This window comes from Notothenia coriiceps, unplaced genomic scaffold (genome assembly GCF_000735185.1).
Source record: "Notothenia coriiceps isolate Sejong01 unplaced genomic scaffold, NC01 NC01_scaffold00023586, whole genome shotgun sequence".
NCBI lineage: Eukaryota > Metazoa > Chordata > Actinopteri > Perciformes > Nototheniidae > Notothenia > Notothenia coriiceps.
The window spans coordinates 423441-444441 of NW_011356287.1; the positions used below are offsets into that span (position 1 = coordinate 423441).

The following is a 21001-nucleotide window of genomic DNA, read 5'->3' on the forward strand; positions in this document are numbered from 1 at the left end:
GGGGGGGGGGGGAGTTGGCCCAAGTGCCCAGGGACAGCCCTGTGTAGGGCAAAATGTATACTGCACGCTCTTTTTCGCCTTGACAAAGAAAAACCGGCGTTAATATGTATGCAGGTAATTAAACATTTTTTTTTTATACCTGCTGATTTTTTAAGTCTGAGAGTCCCACATGTGGAAAGCGTTATGACTCACCGCTGCTCCATGTGGGTGGCATCTCCCAAATTATCTGCATCCCTTTGCCACCCATGGCTGCCAATTAAAGTTTAAATCATGGCAAATTGATTAAACCAGGATTCAGATTAAATAATCTTAATGGCTAAACGTTTAATTTACAAAGTATAACTCTACCTTTTTGGATGGTGTACTTTTACATACATGTTTTTGTACACTCATCGCAAAAGCTAAAAAGTTGACTTGTTATTTAACATGTGAGTGTGTTTGAAATGTCACCAGTGTGTAGCAGAAGGGGGAATTGGATAAAGTGGCCCCATCCCTGACACAATAGACGTGACCTAACAACACAAAGTAGTGCGTCTGGCGTTATTTTCTCCAGGTGTGAAGCGGCCTGCTGTGAATCTTTGTGCCGGTTTTGATTTTAACTTTAAAAGAAGGTCGTGATGTGACTAATACCACGTGAAGCATGTGACACGCGCACATAAATACATAGAACCCATGGAAAACGTTTTCCCTCCTGCTGCGTAAAGCGTGACAGACATAACCAGGCTAAGGCCTTCAAAATAAAAGCTCAAACTAATGTCACATTTATTAAAAAAAATACTTTTAGTAGACTTAATTTAATAACTTGACATTAAGATTTCGATTAAAAAAACGACTATTTATAAACATTTATTTTATGCCTGCAATGACTTTTGTTTTTCTAATCGATTATTTAACTGTAGCTATGGCCCATAAAATAGTGAAAAACGTCCATTATAGCTTGTCAAAGTTCAATTGAATGTCTTTTAATTTCTTTTTTTGTCAGAGCAGATTAAGTTTAATATGATATTTACTAGAAAAAGCATTATATCTCCTTACTGGGCCAATTGTGCACAAACAATACAATTTGAATGATTTGTAACGTAGTGATTGCTGTGTTAATTAGACTCTTATTTTGAAAACGTTTTTGTGTCAGATCGTGGCTGCCTTCCTCGTCAGTGTAAACTCAACATGGTAATGTGAGCAAACCGGGGGAGGAGATCGGAATAAAACGCCCGTAGGTGTGGGAGCAGGACGGGGCAGAAACACTGCACACACGTGGAGGAACAAACGGAACTGCACTTTTTTTCCTAAGGAGACATGTTTCCCGAAGTCTGCTGCTGGGTTAAAAGCGGTAGGCTCCAACAATTATCCTGGAGGAGCCAAAAAGGTGACTGGGAAGAAGCGACTTTTCTGAGTTAGTGTGATCCACTGCAGATTGATTGAGAATAAAAGCGCACAGGAGAGCCGAGTCATGGAGAGCCCCTGGAGGAGGACGCATACTGAGAGCTGGGGGGTGTTGAGGAGCTCGCTGCTGCTTTGTTTATTCTCCGGTGAGTTTAATCAATACATTTACAAAGAGCTAGATGTCTTTTCTTGATGTTTTTGATAATGGTAAGACTTCCAGATGTGTACAGCTTTGGGGAAGCTGAAGTTCCACCGATCACATTTTGGGAACTCCTCCACACTAGCTTGAAAACAGCTGGAAACTTTGATCTGGATGGGGGCAGGGGAGAGGAGCTGCTGCTGCTGCTGCTGGCGGTGTGTGTGTGTGTGAAGGGGCGGTATTGGGTGAAGGAGAGGGGGGGGTGAAGGACATGGTGCCATTGTCCCCCAGCGTGTGGAGAGACAGGACCTCCGAGGACCACCCACACGGAGAGAGTCAGAAGTCTGCTTTTAAAACCGCATGCAGGCATTGACATGGAAAGATTAGCTGCAGGGAGGTAGAGTAACATTCAAAAGTTGGATGAAGGATACAGTTAAGACTGCAGAAAAACCTTTATTGTGAACAAAGAATGATTTCTACATCATTAAGGTGTGCACACTTCACACTTTTTGGGTGTATACAGACCCTGCTTATATCAGTTAAAAGGTGCAAAAAAATCCTGTTCTTGTGCACTTTCATTTAAGATTTCTGCATCATAACCATCGAACCTGCTTATATCAGAAAAATCATGACTTAAAAGTGCAATAAACACTTCACCTCGAGTTGTGCAAACTGCATCCCAGCTTTATTTAACATAATGCAAGTTTTCTTTTTTCTTTTTAAAAGCATCCTCCTGTGGTAATTACAAGGCAGGGCTCCCAAGCCCGGAACTGTGCATACATGCCTGCAGGCACACATCCCATGTGTGTGAGTTATTGCTGAGAGTAAGCAGATCTCCAGCATTGACACACACACACACACACACACACACACACACACACACACACACACACACACACACACACACACACAGGGAGTTTGTTTTCTTTGCAGTGTCCTTCATTTAAAGTTATTCAGAGAGACTGCCAGCCTGAGAGGTGAAACCTTCAGAGATGAGCAGGTTGAGACGAGTTCAGAGAGAGACCTGTGGGGGCAAGGCTGCTGGGGGTGGGGGGAATAATGCACCACACTAAACACACACACACACACACACACACACACACAGGCATGCAACAAGTGTGTGAATAATTAAATTATTCACACACTTGTTGCATGCCTGTGTGTGTGTGTGTGTGTGTGTGTGTGTGTTTAGTGTGGTGCATTATTCCCCCCACCCCCAGCAGCCTTGCCNACACACACACACACACACACACACACACACACACACACACACACACACACACACACACACACACCCCTCTTTACCTCCTGGCAGTACTGCAGGATGCCCTCCTTGGTACCGATGCAGCTCTTGGTGCCCGAGGGGTCCGGCTCCCACTTGCCGCTCTGAACGTTGATGTGCATGTTGAGTTTTCCACAAAACATGGCCACCTGGGGCTCTGCCAACAGACCCATAGAAACATCTGTAGGCACCTGGAGGGTGAGAGGAGACACAGACAGAGATTTAGTCAGATGTAAGGCTTAATAACAAACAGGAGCATATTGGGGCCTCTTTGTGATGAGAGAATAATGGAAACAAGAAACCACAGAAGATAAGCGGGAAAAGGAGTGTAGCAACACATTTTCCATTAATATGTTGTGTTGGATTTCCTATAATCAAACTCTTAAACGGAGCAGTTCTCAATGCCTCTGTTCATATATGTCGGCTGCTGTCGAGTCACGATCTTGCAGAAAAACAATCAATATTTTTATAGGAATAAATTGCCTCAAACACAGCCTGGAGCAATCTGACACACACACACACACACACACACACACACCACCACCATTTATGGGAATAGTGTACAGCACAGGAGCAGGTTGGCCAGAGGCTAGGGTGTGTTCAAGTGTGTGTTCAAGTGTGTGTGTGTGTGTGTGTGTGTGTGTGTGTGTGTGTGTGTGTGTGTGTGTGTGTGTGTGTGTGTGTGTGTGTGTGTGTGTGTGTGTGTGTGTGTGGAAGATATTCTTTACTTAAGTCAAAGTAGAAATATTTATAGTCTTCAAATTCTCCACTACAGGTGAAAGACCTGCGCTCCAAATGTTACTTTAGTAAAAGTACAGTAGTATAATCAACATTCTCATACATAGTTTCCTGCATGTGTGTTTGTGCTGCAGCTCCCGAGCAGAGGAGGTGAATGTCTGCATTGTGCTGGCAAATGAGCTCGAAACAAAATGGGAGGGAATATGGGGGAGAGAAGAGAGGGAGGGAGAGGGAGGGAGAAGAGGGACCGCTGCCATTGTGCACTCCCTAATCTTGTTAGCGGTTTTGAAGGCACTGGCAGGCAAACAAATGTTGTTTTGTGAGATGGATAGCATATTTCTTTACAGCAGACTTGATTCTCTCCCAACAGCCGGGGGCAAAAAGTCTCCTTCCAATGTGAGAGTCATCCATCCAGTTGGACACATTTGCAGCTGGGAAATGTAAATCTTTGCATTGATTTAGCTCGCATGTGTCTATGAAAACAAGACATATTAGTATTTTAAAACACGAGTGTTACATAGTGATGTCACTATGTTCCGGAAGACCGTTTACATGCACAAAAACCTATATGCAAACACACTACAGGAAAGGTACTAAGAAGCATTATATGGCCCCTTTAAATGAATAACATATAGCATTTAGCGAGGTTGCATTAGAGAGATGTGTTGCGATGGAAGAAGTCACGATTTACTTTTTTCGGTTCTACTCTTTTTTTATTGTTTGTTCCCTCTGTGTTTCAGATGATTAAACAAATTGCTTAAATTGCCTTGTGGTGCGGACATCACTGGGTAACAAATCTTGCTCAGTGTTTGTTTTTGTTGTTCCTGTCGCCCGTTATCACTTTATCTCGATTATCTTGTTTTCATAACCGTTGGAAGCCGAATTTTTAATTAAAAAGAAATTGCCCAGCCCTACCCGAGCTATTAACCAGATAAACATTACACTGCATTAGTGTCAACAACTGCTAAGTCATAACAGTAAAACAAGTCATGTTCTCCTGAAACTATTGGTCTAGCACTCCAACACATTGTACGTGACATCTCTGAGTGGCTGACTAATCACGACAGAGCCGGCCAGCTGACCAATCAGAGCAGACTGGGCTCTGGTTTCAGACAGAGGGTGAAAAGAGGCAGTATGAGAGAAATAAAGAGCTTTTTGAACATTAAAGCACGGAGACTAATTATAAATATGATTGTGAAAAGAAGTTGGGCTACTTTAAGGAAGTGCAGCCACACAGCAAGGAGATCAGTGAGCAGCGCTCACAGAGAACAGATCAAGTCCCATCCGGCTCAACATGAGGGCAGGAAGTTTTGGAATAATCGTTTAAAAAGTTGTCCGTGTGCGTGCTATCTTTTAATTAACTCTCTTTCCTGGGTGCCCAGGTTCACTGCGACCGTATCTGCCCACCTTCTGGCCTCTCCCTGTCGCTTACTGAAAGAGAGAAAACCCACTTCCTGTCCGCTTCAGGCACAGGTACGCAAATCTGTGGCAAACGCTCGCCGACATTCAAATGCTTTGTGCCTTCCTCTTTTGGCTGGCAAATCCCCTCCCCGCCTTTCAGCCTCTCTACTGCTATCTCTCAAATGCTCTGTCTTCGGCTGAAGGAGGAGGAGGAGGAGGAGGAGGAGGAGGAGGAGGGGGAGCCTTTGCTGCAAGCTTATAAATCAAAGTATCTGGATGATGGCGGAGGCAGGAACGGGAGGAGGAGAAAGTGAGAGGAACAATAAGCACAATGGGGAGAGATTGGAGGACAGATGAATTGGACAATAAGCCTTTGGGCTCGAGCAGAAGGTCAAGGGAAACCGAAATGATGTGAGGAAGGAGAGCCGGAGAAAGAGAGAGGGAGGAAATCAGGGAAAAGACGTGTAAACGGTGATAGAGGTAGCTTAGAGGTAAAGAATGATTATTCAGTGCTGGCTACGTCAAAAGACAAATCCTCTGTCAACAGAAATAATCACTGCAATTACCTGAAGATGTGTTTGTGTGTACATAGTATATATGTGTATGAATGTATGTACGTATACAGAGTGGTGCAGGAATGAGTCCTAAAGCTCAGAAAGTCATCACTGCACAAATGTATTATTTCTTTCTTGTCTTTTTGAATGTCGTTGTAACTGGTGCAGTTCTGCCCTAATAAGCATTTTGCAAGAGAAAGGATAAGAACGGTAAAATGGGTTGTTTTTCATTTCCAGAGCAGAAATCTACCTCTAGCAGGCCACAGATGGACATAAAGAAAAAGCAGACGAAACAAATGATGAGACATATCAGCAGCAGAGTGTTAGCATATTACAGGAGGAGACACCACCAGCCTCTCTCCTTCAGTCTTTATCCTGTCCCAGCTCTGGTGCACATTGCTGCCAGTCTGCCAGGAGGAGGGAGGGGGGGGTAATCTGGGCACTGAGGATTAGGAAGGCAGCCGGGTCAGGAGACATATCCCCCTTTGGTTTCAATCTGGCGGGATAGCCATCGCCAGAGGAAAGGAGGCCGAGGCTTTATCAGATTGACCCCAAGGTGATCGTTCAATTAAAGTAAGCAGCAACAAAAAAAAAACCTATTGCTTCTGCTTCAATATGTTAAATCTTAGCGTCCTCACAATCATTTGGAATGAAATAGAATTACTCCATAAAAAAGAAGATAGACAGACAAACCGAGAATCTAATAAATGTAATGCAATAACAAGTTTGTGGTAGTAAAGCGATTAAAGTCCGATTATTCGCCGCTGCAATTTCATAGAGTGGTTTTCGACCCCAAGGAGGTTTATGTGGAGCTCACTGCAGTTCACACGGGGGATTAAGTTACATCCTAATTCAGATCACACTTTGCATCTCAGACAGGTGGCCTCCTCCCTCAGCCTGAAACCAATGACCCAGATCACAGCCAGGTAAACCTCAGACACACGTCGCCTCCTCACGTCATGATCTGCCCTTAAGTCGACTAAAACAGTAATTATTTTAGTCAAGATTTAGTCGATTAAAAGTCTGAGCAATTTAGTCAAATAAAAATAATTATTTTAGTCTCCTTTTTGTCAATGAAAACTGTTGAATCTTTTTTAGTCATCAGATTATATAGAACATTTCAGTCAAACTAGTCTAGCCAAAACCAATCATTTGTCATTTTAGTCCAATTTATTTCACAATAAGAATTTTCTTGTCCTTATTTGATGAAAAACACAGGTTGAATTATTAAGAAGCTTTGCAGAGAGTATCTGGTCAGGCTTGTGGTGTTTTTACCAGCTGTGTTATGGCCACATTGCTTCCCTTCTGATAAAACAATGCATTCGCTTTTTTTCCTCCGCCTCATTGTAGTGAAAATGGGCCCAAATATCACATCGTTTCTTTCTCCCGAGCAGTGGTGGTGGCATTAGACTTTTTCGTTGTCAGTCATTTTGACGGACAGGGTCGTAACATTTCCGTCATAATCCATTATTACCCGTCGAGTGCACAATTTATCACTCACTCGCGCTGACGGGGGGTATTCGGTTAACGCGACCACTGCTCCCAAGCCCTGTTGTTGCCATTTTATTTTCTGTTAAATAAGATTAGTTAGACCATGAGTTAGACCCGAGTCTTCCTGACAGTTCATATTCTGCCGCGGTGTAATTCAAATGTACCGCCGCGCGCAGCACGGACAGACAGCTGCTGCCCAGCCGCAGCACCGGAAATGGAACTGCTCGGAGAAAAACTGACTATCAGAGATGTAACGTTATCTTTGATAATATTTCGTCTCCTCATTTTTCGTCAACGAAAGTAAAGAGAGATTTTGGACTTTTCGTCAACGTTTCGTCAACGTTGATTTCGTGACAGTTATTGTTTACTGCCGTCGGTGCCGTCTCGTCATCGTCTCGTTTCCGTCATGGAAAAAAAGGTCGTTGACGAACATATTTCGTCATAGTTTTAGTCAACGAAATGAACAATATTTAGATGCAATCTCAAAATTCTGACAAAAAATTCTTTAAAGAGGAAATATTCTGCTCATGTTCTGGTTAATGTTTGTATTTTGTAACATGATTTCTACTTTTCACCTCTGGAAAGGAAAAGCCCATCTCATCAATCAATGCACTGCACTCCCAATGTAGGGGACCTTTAAAGATATATGACTTTGCTTCCCTTTTATGTACATTTCCTAACCACTCCCAGCTGAAAGTCATTGTGTAAAGGGAGTGTAACATGTCCTGATATGCGTGATTTAATCCGCTTATGGCTGCCTCACTCACAGATGTGATCAGCGGCAATAAAAAGCGTGTTTATTACCCAATAAATGTAAAATGGGGGAAAAAGAAATATGGCTTCAGACTCTCTTACAACTAAACCCACGCCATGTATCTACTCCCTCACACAGAGGCAGTTTAAAGTGAGTCACTTTGAAGTGTCCCCGTGGGTGCCAGTCCCGCGGTGATATTAATTGTACCGTCTTATCTGAGCGGCCCAGCCCTGCCATGGGGAGTTGGGTGAAGGTGGTGGGGTTTAGTAAAGGGGGGAGGGTGTTTTAAATCATCTCATCCCAGGGGAGAGAGTCCCTGGAGAGCAGGATGTGTCGCACAGCCACACACACACACATCCTCTTGCTGGCCCTCATCTTTTACAGGCATCTTCGGCTACTTTGTCCAAACTAGTAGCAATGGAAACTAAAGTATAGCACAATACTTAAGTAAGCATACTTTCCAGCACCGCAGCAGACATATAGTGCTCTCCTTTAAGTCATTAATCAATCACTGTGTGGAATCGAGCAGCCGGCCTGTCTGTCTGTGTGTTGTTTACACACACTGTCCACAGACAGCACGGCCGTGGGAATTTGTTTGCTTAGCTCGGAGAGGATATGTGACGGCTGAATTAGACAAGACTGGCGAGGGGACAGAAATGCTCAATGCTTGCACACACACACACACACACACACACACACACACACACACACACACACACACACACACACACACACACACACACGTAATCCCCTTGGCAAGCAGGGCCCTGCTGTTACCTAAAACCTTCAGATCGTCTTTGACTGGACTTTAAGTGTGTGTGTGCAACGCTTTACCGCTCTGTGTGTGTGTGTGTGTGTGTGTGTGTGTGTGTGTGTGTGTGTGTGTGTGTGTGTGTGTGTGTGTGTGAAGCTATCCACGCCTGAAGTTTGGGAAGCAGATTTAGTGCGTATAGTGTTCGGTTTCACTGATTACAGGGCAGACATTGCTTCCCCTCACACTCCCTGTCGGACAGAGGTTCAATTACAGAGCAGATTTAAAACCAGACGGTTGGAAAAGTAGCGGGGGAAAACTGAAGCCTGAATATGTTAGAGAATAAAATGGGTGTGGGATTTATTGGGGTTTAGTTCAGGGTTAAATTGCGGTGATCAAGGTTTTGTGAACTGACCGAGTCACATTTTATTTTCCATGAACCAGTCTTTAAACACAGCCAGAGTCCTGTTCGTGCATATCAAATAAAGGTCTCCTCGCTTACTAGGCTCTGGAGATGTCTTCTTCACTTACTCAAAGCTCATCCTTGCCCTAAAAAGTTTCCACTTTGAGGGGAATCTAAGTTTGTTTGATTCTTCATTCATATTCAACACGATTAAGCTTTGTCTCGAGGGTTTCCACGGGAATTAGCATCCCAGACAAATCTCTTTAAAAATCTGATTAAGAGTGTGTAGATAAAAAAGTCTGACTTCTGCCCACTTCATTTGGCTAGACGTGATGGAGGGTTTGCTTAGTAATAATATCCATGGATACGGAGCCGGCTCTCCTCTCCGGGGGAACTTCCTGTTATAACCTCCCTTTGCCCTGGTCGCCTAAGCAACCCGAGGCAACACCATTTACCCAAGTCTCCAGGGAGTAGGAATTTCATCATCAGGTGTGCAGAAAATCAACATCTAACCAACGTAACGGCCGACTCCTTCGGTAACAGCCTGTTATCCAGCTGGGAGTCGCTCTGCACTGGGGAGCGAGTATGTACGGGGGAGTTGATGACACCTTATCCCACCAACGTCTTGCCTCACACATTTAAAAATGATTGCATTGCTAATTTTTCAAACAACCTCGCCCTAAAATATGTTGATTTTGCCTCATCATAGGACATAAAATTGTTGTGTTGAATTCATTTAAATACCCATTAAATCTCAGTGTTGCACTACATTGCTTACGTCCTGTCTGCGTCATCTTTTCCCAATGGGTTACACAACGAACCCTTCAATCATTCTCAACATAAACATTCAGCATCTTCCTCTTCCAGTTATAACCGTGTATTTTATAATTTGCCATTTGCATTACACACTCAGGCTGGAAAACACATTACCTAACACATTCCCTTATGTGTTTGTTTGCATCAACAAAAGCTGCAGGCAACAACATTCTGTCCTGAGAAAACACAGCAGAATAAATCAGACGCCTCTTGGCTGCATCAAAATGATGTAAGGCTGATTGTGGGTTGAGGTAATCCTTCATTAGTGTTGTCACTAGGAGTTATTGTGAATCAGGGCCCTGGGGTGCTGATGGGTGTGTGTGTGTTTGGGAGTGTGTTCAGTGGTTAGGAGCAGCCGCACCAGCAGGGAAGCAAGGAAGATTACTACCTATGTATACTTGCATGTGTCTTCAACCTTAATTGAATTATAAATAAAATGACTTTAATTAATAACAAGCAGAGAATCCCAAGTTAAAATGACACACACACACACACACACACACACACACACACACACACACACACACACACACACACACACACACACACACACACACACACACACACACACACACACACACAGCTGTCCACTGCACAAACGCAGGAAGTCCGCCTCTTTCACAGAGACCAAACAGGAAACCAGTCCAGAAATAACAGGACACTGTGAATAATAACCGTCCATTTTCAGCCGCAAACCTCCTGCTCGCCCTTCTTTTTTTCTTTTGCTCAAACACACACCCACACACACAACTTGGCATTTCAAACAAGTGTTCCAATTTCACACTTGGACTCGTCGTCCACAATTGATGGCGTGTCGCCCGGACTCCAAGAGGTACTAGTTTCATAAACCCTCTGAACTGTGACTCTGGAGCCGAGGGCATGCGGCACACCAGTAACGCACGGTATGGATGACACGGCGCTGAAGAGGAAGTCTAAAGCGAGAGTGAGAAATTGTCCTGGCGGAAAATGGTAAAAGGAGGGAGGAATGGGCGAGAGTGACGACGGGAATAACACACACAGCGGCCTAATTATAGTCCAAGTAGCAGGCACCTGGGGAAGAGAGCGAGCGCTATGGCAACTCTGAACACCCAGGGCGGAGGGGGAGGCATGGGAGGAGAGGAGTGGGAGGAGAGGAGGGGTGGAGATCATTTCTACAAGAGCAGGAATATAACCTGAAAAAACAAGGACCCTCATGGGGATTTGTGTGTGTTTACAGAGGTGGTAAAACAGAAAATAAGCATCATTTACAGCTCACTTTTTCTAAAATGGGTTAGCCATCCCTGCAGGACTTCAAGAGGACCGCTCATGTTCATATGTGTATGTTGTGTCTCTACTGTGACATGTGTACATGCTCTAATGACATGCACAAAACCTACATAATATACTACAGGAAAGGGAGACCCCGCCAAGATGCATAATAGGGCATAATATTGTGCAGAAATAAGATGTAATTGGAGCGATTGGACAGATGTACTGGATAGGCTAAGGGGCAGGACATGTCTAAGCGGTTGACCAATCAAAGCAGAACCTGCCAGCTAACCAATCAGAGAAGAAGACGCACAGTTTACAATATCTAAAAGTAACAAAAAAATGAATCCAGGTGCAAGTCAATGATCCTCCAGGTGCCGCGAAAAAATAAAAATGTTCTAACCCACTTTGTTGCATGCTGTTTTTAGGAGGTGATCAAATAAGGTGCTTTATGCCACTCTGATTTCACAGTGTTCTCTCTGGAATCACTGGATTTGTGTTGCCGCTTCATATCAGCCGTAATGCACAAAATAAATGTCTCCCAGGCACCAAAGTGGAGGAGGGACTTTAGCTGTGTTCCTCTTTTCTAACTGAAAGCTTAGCAGGTGTGTTTGGGTTCAATACGCCTCCAGTCTGGGGTCCAACAGAGAGGACACAAGCATCCTGTTGGAGAAACAAGCCGGTATGTATCATCATGTTCTGATCACAGCAACATCTGTCACTCACATGGGCGTACACCTACATTCTCAACCAGGTTTGGAGAGTATCACGGGTTAATCAGGATTCAATAAAAAGGGTACCTGCAGTCCCTTACAGTTCCATAACAAAGAATTAACCAGATAAGTGTTTTGAAAGGCTCGTCTTCTCTGTGACCTGTACTGTTCTGTAGGCTAGGACTTTAAGTGTGAGTCTTCTTTTCTGTATTCAGTCGGTGAACCTATATGTTCATAAAATAGTGTGTGGGAGCTTAACTGTGTTATGAAACCAAAACTGAGCTCAGATTTGATTTCTGCTTTTTTAAACTATAGTTTGTGCTCCAGTGTCTCAACTGCTGAAACAATTTCATAACATTCATCTGCTACTTAGTCATTATTGATCTATTATCTAATATATCTTTCCAATAACTTGTATATAGACTCGTATTGCACTATTACACTTTTTTTTTAAATATTGTATTACTTTTAATATAATATACTTTAATATTGTTATAATATTGTCTGCTTATCTGTATTATTGTGTTGCATTGTTGGAGAAGCCTGTGACCTAAGATTTTCAACGACATAATTACTCTGTAGCTAAGTTAGTTTGACAATAAAGAACCTTGAACCTGGCCTTGTTGGTGGATAGGCTCCTGTCTGAATATGCAAAACTAAGATTAGATAACACATAATAGGTAACTAGTTATTATAACACATTCGAAAAGTAACCCTCCCAACCTTGACCAACTCATCCATCACACTCTGATAGCGTGTGATCTGAGATTAGACCTTGATTGCATTGGCCTCGGTCAGACTATTAAAAGGGTAGGCCTTGACTGGGACACTTATGATGGATATGTATGATAAAGAATGGATGACCTGACAGGAAATGGCAGGAAGCTGGTTTCCAGATGTGTGTATGAATACTGTGTGTGTGTGTGCGTGTGTGTGTGTGTGTGTGTGTGTGTGTGGTGTACTCGGTGCGGCTCCTGAGTAATTGCGCAGGTCGGGGCGACTTGTTTTCTGGGCTTATTATTCAGATTCCGTACCTAGAGATGCTTACTCAGCAGCAGCGAAACCAAGAGTGTGTCTTCGTGGCGCACTGCTGATATTTGCAGATGGAAATAGCGCTCCGGTGGTGATGAATGATGGCGAGATTTGCTCTAATATGAGATGTGGGAGGGAGAATGGCGTGTTCCCGCTGCAATAAAGGCTAGGTGCACATGTTTGACCTATTACAGATCATTATGATCCGGTAAGAAAGAGGACGATGAAGCAGCAACATCTCCGGGTCAATATTTGATGTCGTAGATTTAAAAAGAATTCAGCTTGTGTTAAGCACAGGCGTCTAACCAAAAACACGTTCAAAAACCGCTTGCTGCAAGACAGGGGAAGCAGAAGGGCTAAAGTCCTTTCTGGGTTTTAGGACTTACGTGTTATGCGACCTAAATCTGAAATTCCTCCTCAGTCAACAAGCATAGAAGGCCAGCTTCTTATGCTGTCAGACACGTGTTGGATCTTACCAAACTTTTTCATTATAGTCTCTCATTCATTGGACAAAACAAAGCCGGCCTTTCAGCTGCGCCACTGAAATCTGCACGACCAGATTCCTACCATGCTTTGAAAAAGGGGCGATGCTACCTTCCTGTAGGAAGACACACTGTGAACACACAAAGAAGACTCAGAGATTGTGAGGATGACAAAACAGTACAAGTAGGGAGCAAAGATGAACAGGTCAAACATCTTGAATGTTCCCAAACAGCTGATTTATCAGTTACACACAGCCCCCAAAAGACAACAAGCACATCCCCGTGTCCAGGGCCGTGACAACAGAAACAACGCTATCAAAAGGTCAGGAATGCTTTTCTCCGGGAACAGACAGCAGAGGGGGGAGAGGAGAGGAACATTAATTGGGAACGCTGCTGCTGTGTCATTGCTGTTGTTGACAACATGGACAATGCGAGCTGTTTGGACAAATACTTTTTTTAAACAGCTAATGGAGGACTTTTAAAAAAATAAATAAAAATAAGATAGTGAGCACTGGAGATAAACCCCATTCATGTGTCATTATGAAGAGGACATCCAGTCCTGCCCAATGACAACATGCACTGTTTACTGAGGAGAGACACATGTGATAATGACCACAGACTGGTCTGACTGGTGCCTATTTGCAAATGATCACATTTTAGTTTCTCAAACCAGCCGTTTTTCATGATTTAAAATGTACAAACATAATCATTTTAGTTGAAGTATGTGAACTTAAAATGTCCCAAAAACAACGTAAAAATCTAAAGGTTTCATTTTACTTTCATAGAAGTCTCACAAAACCAGCCATTGATCAATTATCCTAATAGGGCGGTTTATTTTCTATCAATACACAAATCAATGAGTTGGCTAAACGTATCTTCTAAATGTACAAACACACTTTCATAGATTGGGTTTTGCTATCAGTCTGTTCAGAGCAAAAGCTTCTTCCTTAACAGGTCAATCAATAATCAGAAATACAGAGATTGAGGGGCTAAATTATTCACATTATTCCCTCAGTTGACCTGATCCCAGCAGCTGTTTCTGACGTGTGACAACTATGAGCAAGTCAACTGGAAGGTGTTTCTCTGCCAAATGTGGATTTAAAACTGAAGATAATGTAGCTCAAGGTGGATTTTCTCTTTAGCATGTCACAGTAGAGGAACACAATACTAATATAAACATGAAAATGAGCATTAAAGGGCCCCTTTAAGAATCAAAGCTGCAGTGTGAGCAGCAGAGAAGGTGCCAGAGAGAAACACTGGCAGCGCCAACAGGCATAATGGCATTAAACTCTCTAATAAGGGGAGAGGGCTGGTCCGCCCCGGGCTGAAAGACTGCAGTATGCACACAAACACACTGCCCGCCTGCACCCATCCAAGAGCCATTTCCCAAGGATTCCCAAATACACAAAGGCTGGCATCCAACTCCCACGCTCCAGACCGCGGGCCCTGTCAGGAAGAAGCAGCTTCCTTGATCTGTGTGTGTGAATGGGGCTCTAAACAAACCCCAACAACATCAAACACTTGCAACATCTCATTTTCAAGTCTGATTTCATCTTGGTTGCTTAATTTTTTAACAACTCTGTCGCAATCTATCACTCGTAGCTTTGATTTTTTAATGTGGGGGCCCTGGTAAGCTAAACAATGGATTAGGAACAAAGCCGCCCCTTTGCTTGATGAGCAGCCTAAACTATTTCATATCCACTGATTACAGCCTACGTGCGGGAGACACGTAGGTCGTCTGCCACATTTCACCTGATTCATCCCAAGAAAAAAAAGCTCAGCAGAAATGGCCAAGACAGCAAAATCGAGGGGCCTAAATGGAGTGTAATAGCCATTGTTTGGCACTATTGATCTATTACAAGTAACTCATTTATCATGTATACAAGCTATAATTGTAACAACCAGAAATCCCACAGGCAGCAGCTGCTCCTCGGCCACAATTGCAGCTCCCATCTGTAACAATGTGGCTGCCGGTGGTTAAAGCAATGTGTCATTTCTCTCACAACAAAGCCACGGTGCATTCAGGCTATTCACCTAAGTGTTAAAACCCCTCGTTAAATAAATCTCAGTTGGGGAAATCCCAATGCTTTAAATGCTTTGGGTATTTTCCAAAAACATCTTGAAATGGGGAACTAAGCATTTATGCATCACAAGATTAAGAAGATTACACAACTGACAATGATGACATAACGTTTTAAAAATGCATGTGCGCGGAAAGGGCTGGATTTGATTAAAAAAGCTGCCATTTTTTTTACATTTCAGTGACATTCTAACGTATTTCTTTGCAGGGTAGGTGTATTCACAAAGCTATATTCTTGGCAAAGACGCTTGAAAAATGGCAGAGCAGTGATTTTGTGTCACTATGTCCGCTATAAATACATTATTAGAGAAATCCTTTGTGTCTATTATCACCACACACGGCACGGTGGGTGAGAACATGGCATTAAAGGAAACAATGATAGTGAAAGCTGCTGTTGGCTTCCCAGTTTCCAGACCCCTCGATAAATGCTGCAGTGCACCGCCGCCATCTTATTTCTCTATCATCTGACTGAATTATGAGGGAGAGCCATTCGAAAGATTGTTTTCCGAGGATAATGTCATATTCACGGGATAATTTACTTAGTTTCAGTCAACATCTGGCATTAAGTATTCATTCCGAGGCAACAAGACGTCTCATTTACTTATTTCCATCCCTAAAACACGCCCACTCCCTTAAAAAATAGCCCTCGGGATATGGAAAATGAGACAATAAGCGTTTCATTTATTCCTAATAATGACTTTAAATAACATTAAAAGAGCCCGAATAACAATCAATAGCAGCGTTAGGAGCAATTTGTACAGATTAATGAAGGTATGCAATTTGTTGACAACTTGTTTGTAACATTTTTAATTTGGGAAAAGCAACTTGCTTCTCGTTTTCACACAAATTGAATCGACATTTAAAGGGTGCAGGTTTAAATGAAGAGACGGACATATTATTCATTGTTACAAATCCTCAATAAATCAGTATCGACTGGCTTAAAAGGAGACTTTGCCTGAGAAAAAGCATCCGTGCAAAAAGAATACACGTTATGTGTTATGTGGTGGGTTCCTGGGGAAGTTCATTACAAATAATATAACGACAATTACTAACAAATATATAAATATTTAGGTGGTTTAATGAAACAACGTGTGGTCTTTATTTAGAAATAGCCAAGCATTCAGTCAGTGACAAGCTAGATAGACGTTACCACAAGACTTCCGGTTGAAACCTTCAATACAAAGGACCTGCCTTTTTTAATGGGCTACAAAGTCAATGTTTGGTGGTACGAAGCAAGTCATGTTGTGTACTCTGAGAAAATATATGTCTCCACTACTCCTACTTAAACTTTTAGTTACATAATTTGATGAAATTCAACTATCCTGGATTGGTAAAAAATACCTCCCCTTGATTTCACCTTAAACAATCAGAGCTTTTACTTTGAAGGCACAGTCAACTGACTTCCAGTTAAATTGAAGCTAACTCCCGCTAGCTTGACGCAGCAACAATATGGTGGAAATACCTCACAAAAACGTATTTTTCTTACCTCGGCAGCCAGGGCAGAAGCCGCTACAGCCAGCAGCAGTAAAGCTACTCGGTCCCCCATGTCGTTTCGCGGAGACGAACCTCCTAAAGGCGGCGTTTCACCGAGCGGTTTTACGTTTAACGTGAGAAGCAGAGTGTGTGCAGCGCCGGTGACTCCCGTTGTCTGATGGTGATACCGAGGCTGCACAGCTGCTCAGCAACGAGTCACCTGACCAGCGGAGTGGGATTAACACACACACACACACCATCTCTGACGCACATGCCCACACACTTTCACTTCAACATCTATTGTCCCAGCCAACGCACATGCATTCACATTCATATAAATACCATCTCATTGTTTTATACTTTAAAAACGCTTTAATCAAATCTTCAATGTACAAGACAGCCAGTAAACACAATAAAGAAACACAAAATCATCTACCTGATACATTATTAGTATCAAACCTAAATCCCTTCCATTTTTCACAGTCGTCCATCACATGTATCAGCCATTACACAGTGGGGTCCTCTTTCAAACCTTAAATCAGCCTACAAAATGCATTTCAAATAAAACACAATTTTATTTCATTACTTTACCAAATTGAACATAGTGGGACCCCCAATTCAGTTTACACCATCACATTGATTCAAGTAAGGCAGTACAAACCAGTTCATTGACAACAAGTTGCCATTAAAGTCAGTATAATGCCTTATGTTCAAGTCTACACATAATAGTGATCATATGCTTCCTCTTAAGTCACAATATAAATCAAGTTTTATTAAAAATAGGTCAATTCTCATGTCTGCACTGTGTCCTGGAAAGACTTTTCTTAAAATATAATAAAGCTTCATTTGCATCTCCCTTAAAAAAACGACATTCCTCCAGTGATGTAAGGTACTGCTCCATACTGACAAAAGTGGTCTTCACCTGCATCAAAGCAGCGCGGAGCCTTTGATGTGCTCAGTCGGGGAAGGATGAGAGTATTGGTTATTAGGAAGTGCTAGCTGCAGGCTAGCACGCCTGCTAACTCTATGAGAATGTTCAATTATTATTAATTTCCTCAACATTTGGTCTAGACTCCTGCAGAAAGGCAGTGACATTCACACCTGGCCTGCCCCCCCTTTTTCTTTTTAAATGTGGAATACATTCAGGCCTCTTTAATTGTCTTTGGAGGCCAGAGATCCAGGTGTGTAGACATTGATCAGTTCCTTTTAGATGACTGCTAGAGGGTCTATAGCAGGGATTCACTTGCGGGCACATCCCGGGTACGGAGGAGGAGGGGAGTAGTTGGCAGAGTTCGGCTGAGACGGGGTGTAAGGTGGCGGGTGCAGCGAGGGAGGGTACATCTCGTAGTCGTAGGTGTATGGAGGTGGAGGACCTGAGTTTGGGAAGAGAAATAAAGAAAATAAATAGTCTGTCATGCTTTTTGGATTTTCCTGTAGTGTGTTCTACAGGGTGATGAGAGGTGATGCAGCACATGAGGACAATATAGAGCTTTTTGAACATTAAAGCATGGAAACATGTCACAGTAGAGAAACTACATACAAATATGAACCTGAAAATGAGCAGAATGTGTCCTCTATTATATGTATGTGGGGGAACCTGCACTCATTTGAAAAGGTGAACGATGGGAAAGTGCCACCCTCTAGTGGTAAAACAGAGAAACTGCACTCTGTACAAAAAGGAACTTTACTAAGTGTAAAAATATGCCCCCTAAAGAAATCCCTTGGTTGACCATGATGCATCAGTCTCACCAGGGGAACATTATTCACTGAAACATCACAGCAGCCGAGATAAAAGAAAAGATGAAAGCGTGACATGAGCAAAACCTTACATTTATGACGCCATGATTATGAATAACTCACAATCTAACGTGCTGCAAGAGTTACCTTTATTTTAAAAAAGGTCTATAAAACCGTTGTGTAGCCCAGAATGAGACCTTGCAACGTGAGAATTAATATTTGATCAATTTAAAGCACCATTACATAAAGGAAAGGTGTATGTAAATAATAAAAGCAGCACTACCTAAATCAATTAAAATCATATTTAAATATTGATTAACATCCTTTACTGGGACATATTGGTTATTAATATCACTGTAGCTACATGCACATGCATTCATATTGCATGTTTTTGGCACTTTGTTTATGGAACACGATCAGAGCTGCAGGGCCGGTGCAGTCCAGTGTTGCATGAAGGAGATACACAGGGGAGACTAAGGCGTGATGAATAAATGATGAGCCCCAGAAAAAAAAGCAGCGTATTCAGAGCACAGACTCCGATGTACCTGCGAGGACAGTGTGGGAACATTGTCGCCGCTTTGCTCCTTTCCAGCGGGAACAGGGATTATCAGATGTGAAACGGTGGGAGCGGAGGGGGAAGAAGTTCATGCTTCTGGGAATATCTATGTCTAAAGTGCTCGAACAGAGGTCATTGTCAAGTCTAATGGCTTTTATTTTGAAAGGAATCCACTCTCTCTTTGTGTTACTTGTCAGGGATTATGCTCAAGGCCAAGGTGGATCTTGTAACATAAAACACATTCTGCTGTTTTCTGTTCAAATGAGGGCGCCTGAGGACACCACAGGAGGTGGAACTGAAATGGACACCTACAAATAAGTGTTTAATCACACTATATGAAGCCGTAATACAATACAACTACCCCATTATTTAGTAGTGCCAGATCATTTGCTATTCATTATAAATAAAAAAACATATATTTGCCTTATTTATGCTATTAAAAAGTGTGTTTTTTGTGTTTGTGCGAGACCCACCTGGGTACCCCTGAGTCACAGTGTTGATGTAGGAGGTGCTGAACACGCCGACCCGCGCCCCCCGCCCGTTCTTCATGCACATACACACACACAGGAACAGGGCCGCCACCGCCCCCATCAGGAACACCACCCCGAACACGATCCCAGAGATGGCAGTGCCCCTGTAACACAAACACAAACACATACACACACACAGATTCAAGGCTTTGTGGTCATATGCAGGCTCCTCCTACAATGCAACATAAATATATATGAGAAACTGTAAAAAATAAAAGAGAGGAGGCAGCTGCCATGGAGACGGACTACAGCATCTGGTGTGTGTGTGTGTTCACAGAAGGGGAGTCTTTGAATTGACACTACAAAATAAAGCTTTAACATTTTTATTATATTCAGCGTTAGTCAGAATCAGCCGTGTTTACAAGACTTTGCCGCGGGTCATTTAAGGTTTTGCACAAATAAACAATTTTCACAGATGCACTGATGATGGAAACTGAACACAGCTTCATGGTGAAGGGAAGCAGAGTGAGGTGAAAGCATTTGAGCAGCTGGGCTGACTCCAGGCTAACAGGCAGGGGTCAAAAGGTGAGCGCTCTGAAGGGTCAGGTTAAAAGACAGCTGGTGTGTGACCTCTCATTTAGAAACCGAGCAGCTAGTCGACCAGTGGGTCAAAAAATTAGAGAAATCGTGGCAAAAAACACAAATATGAACATAATAGGGCTCCTTCAGCCGTCAGTTTGTGCATTTAATTTGTTTGCCGTGTCCCTGTGATTACTTACGAGAGGACGTCGCCCACGTACGCGTAGTAGGAGCAGCAGAAAGGTGGAGACCCATCGCAGCAGTACTCTATGCAGCCTTCACACTGGGCTTTACTGCTGCCTGCAACACACACAAAGAGGTAAGTTGATTGCAAAGATGAAAAGGTTGTGTTAAAATAACTTTGGGACCCGTCTCAAGTGTTCATTAAAATGAAAGAAGCCCTTAAAATAAGAGATTAGGCCAGGTCCGGATGTTTTAAAAATCTGTTCCCTGGAGGAAACAATGAGAAAAAGCTTTTAGGAACGAAATTCAAAAGCGCACACACCTCAATCTAAGACAGGCTTAACAAAGTGGACAAAGGCCACTAATTGTGCCGAGAAGTGGAGTAGCACAGATTTAGAAAGAAGCAATCAATACCTGTGGAGCACCGGGGGAAATGAGAATAAAAGAAGGTCTCTGTAATGAACTCATACTGGGACCCAGTCAGCTAGCTGCACTAATGCACCCACATTAAAAAAAATATCAAATACTTTCAATGTTCTCCTGTTCTTGAATATGATAATAACAGTAATGATAATATGGCAACTAGCAGTGGTTCAGTAATTATTCACACACTTGTTGCATGCCTGTGTGTGTGTGTGTGTGTGTGTGTGTGTGTGTGTGTGTGTGTGTGTGTGTGTGTGTGTGTGTGTGTTTAGTGTGGTGCATTATTCCCCCCACCCCCAGCAGCCTTGCCCCC

General features: G+C 42.9%; 2 protein-coding genes across 2 annotated transcripts in view; one reads left to right on the forward strand and one right to left on the reverse strand.

Annotated features, from left to right (window-relative positions):
• Positions 1–2821: 2821 nt before the first annotated feature.
• Positions 2822–21001, forward strand: part of LOC104954656 (amyloid beta A4 protein-like) — a gene marked incomplete at its 5' end in the record, with an annotated part of 30242 nt that continues 12062 nt past the window's right edge. The window contains one exon of the mRNA XM_010781825.1: positions 2822–2847. Coding sequence (XP_010780127.1) covers positions 2822–2847 — 26 coding nt within the window. The remainder of the gene's footprint in view (positions 2848–21001) is intronic.
• cyyr1 (cysteine/tyrosine-rich 1) overlaps positions 17096–21001 on the reverse strand; it is a 4807-nt gene continuing 901 nt past the window's right edge. The window contains exons 2-4 of the mRNA XM_010781821.1: positions 20283–20441; positions 19507–19667; positions 17096–18113 (exon numbers count right to left, since the gene is read on the reverse strand). Of these exons, the coding sequence (XP_010780123.1) occupies positions 17980–18113; positions 19507–19667; positions 20283–20441 (454 nt within the window). The 3' untranslated portion in view covers positions 17096–17979. The remainder of the gene's footprint in view (positions 18114–19506; positions 19668–20282; positions 20442–21001) is intronic.